The sequence below is a fragment of the Ruditapes philippinarum genome, unplaced genomic scaffold, assembly GCF_026571515.1.
Source record: "Ruditapes philippinarum isolate M1 unplaced genomic scaffold, ASM2657151v2 ctg4777_1_1_1_1, whole genome shotgun sequence".
NCBI classification, from domain to species: domain Eukaryota; kingdom Metazoa; phylum Mollusca; class Bivalvia; order Venerida; family Veneridae; genus Ruditapes; species Ruditapes philippinarum.
In genome coordinates this window covers 56001-61768 of record NW_026856490.1, presented here as the reverse complement: position 1 = coordinate 61768, position 5768 = coordinate 56001, and the positions used below count along the sequence as shown (strand labels likewise).

At 34.9% G+C, this 5768-nt stretch overlaps 1 protein-coding gene across 1 annotated transcript; it reads right to left on the bottom strand.

The window, feature by feature from the left end:
- Nucleotides 1-442: 442 nt before the first annotated feature.
- LOC132746725 (acetylcholine receptor subunit alpha-type acr-16-like) lies at nt 443-5341 on the bottom strand (the record flags this gene model as incomplete). Its single annotated transcript, XM_060735970.1, has 3 exons — nt 5158-5341; nt 4537-4694; nt 443-565 (listed from the first exon to the last, which is right to left on the bottom strand). Coding segments are annotated over exons 1-3 (465 nt in total), but the record flags the coding sequence as incomplete, so codon positions are not given.
- Nucleotides 5342-5768: the final 427 nt, after the last annotated feature.

Sequence of the window (5768 nt, the reverse complement as noted above, 5' to 3'; positions counted from 1 at the left end):
TTGTTTCCATGCCAGTATGGTTATGTTTGCATTTCTATGTTTCTGATTAACACCAGTGACTTGGTTAATAGTGTTTGCATATACATATGTGAATGCGTTATGGTGAACAGGGTGTACAATAATATATTCATTTTAAATGCACATTTATCGCTTTATGATTGTATTTATTCGCTTCTTAATAAAAAGGTGCGTTATAATCTGTTTTAAAGCAAAATTTTATCACAGAATTTTCGTTATAACTTAATGTAAATACTCAAGCAATCTTCAGTTTGAGGTAACGTGTAATCATTAAAGCAAGTAAAATTGATCAATCCCGTTGAAATGGCATTGTTGTCGGATATTGTTTTAAAAACATGACTTGTTACTATATGTTTAATGATATCAGTATAATTAGGTTATAAATAAAAGGAATTTTACATCAATTAGCAGATCGTCTACATACCTCTAGAGGGTACCACCTTATAAGGCCATCATAATAGTTTTCAATCATTAAAGTTTCACCTCCTAAACTTCCGTAGGGCCTTACTGAATTAGCCAGAATTATGTCTGGCTTCCAAACATCGTTCTGAAATAAAAGATTAACATGTTGTGGTTAGCTTAAATATATATGATAAAATATACTAATCTTTATCTCATTTTTAGCCATACAATAAACTCTATTGTATTACAACTTTACGGCCGAAGCGGTGCCGCCTGAGTGGCAGCGTTTATGTTAGAGTTACTTGGTGAAATCCTCCGACATTGTCATACATTCGCCGACATTGAAACACTTAACATTAAAATGATTTCAGGTGGAACATATTCTATTTGTGTTTCCCTTTGATCAGTAACTCTTTCCGGCTTTTGTTAAGGGAGATAATTAAGAGTTCTTTTAATTAAAAGGTAGAGAAACGGGATTTTAAACATAAAAACGTCGACTTGTATGTAATAACTTATTGTTTTTTCTTTAAAATACATGCATATATTATTTCAAAATACTAATACTAAGTTAAATGGTTTAAAATTCAAGTAATATCACTCGCTAATAAATAATCATGATTTTCTTATTTAATATTTTACATGTAGATATGTACACATATGAAAAAATTGCTGTTGACAGTGGGATAATATTATGTCCAATATAAATGTGAAAAAATATGTATTATTATCATGAAATGCGTATGAGCACATTAGGTAACATATGTAAGAAAAGGCTCGTAACCCAATGCAAAAAAAAAATGTTGACCTCTTTGATATAGATAACCTTATATACGAGGATTGATCAAAAAGTTCTTGGCCCGATATACTTCTGGTAGTCAGAGAACCCAACCTATGGTCTTACTTTTCAATATAATCGCCCTCTTTACCTATGCTTCATCTTGTTAAACCCTTCAAAATAGAACTCTTTTTGGTCCTAAAATAACTCAATAACCTTCATTGACTACAAAGCTTGGTTTTCAGTTTCGGAAACAGGTAGAAAAGTCAGACGGGGCAAAGTCCGGAGAATATGGGGGAGAGGGAAGAACTTCAAAGCCGCAGTCAGTTGCAGCAGCCATCGCAACTTTGGATCTGTGAGCTGGCGCATTGTTGTACAGGAGCAGAACGCATTGAGTCAGTTTGCCCCTCCTTTTACGCGCGATTCCTTGACACAGACGTCTCAATTCGTCTGCATTGTACGTTCCTTTTATGGTACGACCTTGCTGAAGATAGTCAATCTCATATATCCCTTGACTTTCCCAAAAAGATTGAAGCCATCGTCCTCCCTGCTGATGGCACCCTCTTGAATTTTTTCGGAGGGGTGAGCCAAGGTGCTACCACTGCATGCTATGTTTTTTGGATTTTGGATCGGAGTGATGGACCCATGTTTCATCCTGAGTTATAATCAGGTAGATAAAATCAGGTTCATCCTCGTAGCGAGACAAAAGATATCTTGAAATGCAGAGCCTGGTCCGTTTCTGGTCGTCAGTCAACTGTCTGCGGGCCCATCTAGCGGAAACCATTGACTTGCCATAGACATCGGTCAGAATTGCCTGAACTGAATCAAAGCTTATTCCCACTACCTAGCAATGTTTCGCAGGTCTCGCCTTCTGTCGAAAATGACCAGATCGTGCACAGCTTCGGCAGTTTCATCGTTGATGGCCTGTCTTGGCCGCCGAGGCCGCTCATCATTTCTAATGCTGTCCCTGTTCCTCTTAAATTCAGCAGCCCAATTTTTCACAGTGCTATAGGAAGGGGACTCCTTTCCAAGTGTATCCATGAAATAGAGAAAAACAGAATTCCTAAAGAAGGCCCAACACGGCAAATTTAAAATGAGGCAAGAGTCTTCATTGATTTCATTGGGGGAACATTCCTTTTATACAGAGGTACTAAATGACGGCTCTGTGAACAGGCTCAATCAAACCGAGCCTGCAACATTTTTAATTTTGCCGTGTTGGGCTTTCTTTAGGGATTCTTATTTCACTCTATTTTCTCAATTTGATTTAAATGACACACCTCTCTACTGATAAAGTGTGTTTTATGTTACTTAATCTGTGTTAAATATGATAAACAAGATCAACAAGGAAAGACGGCGTTCAATGAACGCAACCCCCACAAGATCCAGCAACAAGAGCCAGTGGCAAGGATCCAAGGAGGACCCCAAACAAAAAAACGGACAGGACACAAGGCAAAGCATTGGGAGGTTAATCACTAAAATCATACATAAGAAGAAATAATTAGTAACTGATAAGGAATTCAAAGAAAACAGATAAATGATTGAAAAATATGCTCATAAAGTCAAAGGACACAGGGGAAGGGGACAAGAAGCCCGGGGAAAGGGGGGGTTAATAAAAGAAATAAAAACTAGAGGCAAAGGAAAGATACTTACCATAGACTAGAAAACAACATGTAACTTGGAAAACCTCGTAACTTGGTAAGTAATCTTCGATACGATATCGACATATCGTGTGTAAATGTCAGTGAAGTGGCTAGAAGTATATCGGGCCGAGAACTTTTTGATCATACCTCGTATATTCTCTTCAACAATGATATTGTAAGTCACAGTCAAAACCTGTTACAATATACTTCAGCTCCGGTATAATATATTGTACTAGTAAGGATTTCCAGATCACTTAGTGTTTTTCTTTTTAAGTAATTTTACTTAAGTAAGTTAACAGTTTTTAGATGATCTTGTGCTCATAAGAACATGATGATGAATTATTGAACAAATGTAACCAATGTGTCTTAAATATGATAAATTGAATTTATCTACATTTACGTATAGAATATCACTTTTGGCCAGTTCATCCATGCTCTGACAACAGGTGATATGTTTTCTTTAAGATATTTATTTATTTGTGCAATAGTGCCACAACACTCAGAGTTTTATAATCAAAATACAATGTATCTCATGGCATTTTTTTAAACAGAAGGTCAGCGGGTGATGTAAACTGCTCTTATAATGTTGCATTATTGTTTTCATAAGGTTATATACGTATAATGATACAACTTCTATAAAGTCGCGTATATTTCTATTGTAGAATGGTCATATGTAGATTTTTATCAGTTTTATTATGTTTTACATAGGTTTGCATATGAAAGAGACTATATTAAACTTGATAAACTAAAAAACAATATATACGGCTTTTCCTGTGGCTAGGTTTAAATAATCTTTACAACCATTGATAGTAAACCATACAACCTAAAAAAAACTTTGTTTAAATAAATAATATGTGGATTGTTCTTATATGAAATGCATCTATAACATTATCATATCTAGATCATTAAGTAGACATTAAGTTAGCTTTACACTGATACCACTAGAGGGTTAATCCGAGTTTTTTCTTGCAAAAACATATGTAAAAACACGAGGACGCATTTAAGGTCCAAGACCACAGGGCAGGGGATTAAATGAGGTCAGGATCTTCTGCATATGCACGAACATAGGTGCATTAGCGCTGTTCTTCCATACAAGTGCAAGTCTCAGAGGTAACTCGGTGTTTCGTTTTTTGTATTTCGTAGAAAGAAACCATTGCTTGTGTCGTGCTTTCCAGGTGCTAATGCAATTTAATTTAACAGATATACTTTAAGATAAAAGTACCGGGGCAGTCTCTGCATAAAGCTGTTACTTACATTGCGCATTGAGTAACGCATATTATTAAACGTGCAATAACGACACATCACGAGAACCTAGATAAGTTAAAGCATGCTTTGTTCTGCAAAAGTGCCATATATAAACTATGCTTCCTTATTTATGCTGCGTCTGAAGATTGCTAAATTGTTTCTCGAGTATACGACTGTGACATGGATATAATATCAAAAAAAAGATGATCTCTTTTCTATAGATTTTCGTTGCTTTAAAAGATGCAAATGTGGAATAAATTAGTTCCATCATAAGATCCACCACATGATGGCGACCGAGTAACGTATATACAAACAAGAGCGATCTAAGCTAGTTATAGAGAGAGGGGGTAAAAAGAGGACATCAAATAAAATGTTCATTGGAATTTATCAAATGTAGTAGAGTAGTAGTAAAATAAAGGCAATGCTTAATGATGTAACTAGAAATGGTAAAAATACCTGAGGCCAGTATGTCAGATATAAATAGTCGTAATCTGTTCTATTCCATTTTAAGAATGCATCGTGCCATTGAATGACCATGTAAGATGATGTCTTCAATGTTTCTGTTATTTCATCTAAATTAATTATTGTTTTAAGAACAAACGTCATGTGTACATCTGAAACAAACAAACAAAATCTAAGAAGATAAACTGAAAACAAATATCTTAAATTTGAGCCAATGCAGTCGAATAAAATCACAAAATTATTGTAAAAAAACAACACACCAAAAAACAACAACAAAAACTTCTTCATTCAGGCATGAAGAAGTTACGGTGAAATTAGTGCCAAAAACAATTCCAGATATTGCAGATGCTTTCAATGTGTTGTAAATATAACATGTGTCTCTACATTAGACGCACTCAATTGATCCGATTGTGTTTAAAACTTAATAAGATGTTGATGATGTTCCTTAGTTATTTTCACTAAATTGAATGTTTGCATAAACTGATATTTTTTGTTTAATTTTTTATCCATAAACACATAAATAGGAGAAATGGGGAGACATCAATTTGAATAGTTTGCATAATAATCAGAGTTACTTTACTGGGTAAGGATATGAAGCAAGTATCAGGCACTTACCAAACATTTCAAGCCGATTAGTAAATGGCTGAATCTTAGAGTTGTAACCCTGATTCACGAAGAGATCTGTGTATAGACGATGTCTTTCCGTAGCGTTGCTGGTTGTGCTGGTTGGTGTTGATACAAACGCACACAGACATCTTGTCGTATACGCTAGCACCAGTAGCAATACATTTAAGTCCATTCTTTGCAGTATCTATGATAGGCTATTTCTGTAATATTGCATTATATATTACTTTAATAGAATGGAATTCATCAATAAAGTCATGTGCTGTTCTATAAAATGTGTGCTTATTTCGGTTGGAAGATAGTATCCCTTGACAGCTAACTAGTAGTATGTTCTAACGCTTTGCTTAATTTATGAAATAGATATCAATTTTGAGTGTGTTAGTTAAGAAACAATATATCCCAAACAGTGATGTTATCAAGGGATAAAATCACAGATTTGGATATATTATTTCGATTCTAACACGACAACAACAAATAAATGTTGCCGTACATGATGTAAACTAAATTGCGTCTGATTTGTTCCCGTACTTATTTTCAGCTCGTCGCATTTAAGTAGTTACGTTAAAAGTGCAGGTCGTGTGAGAAAATACTATAATGCACGA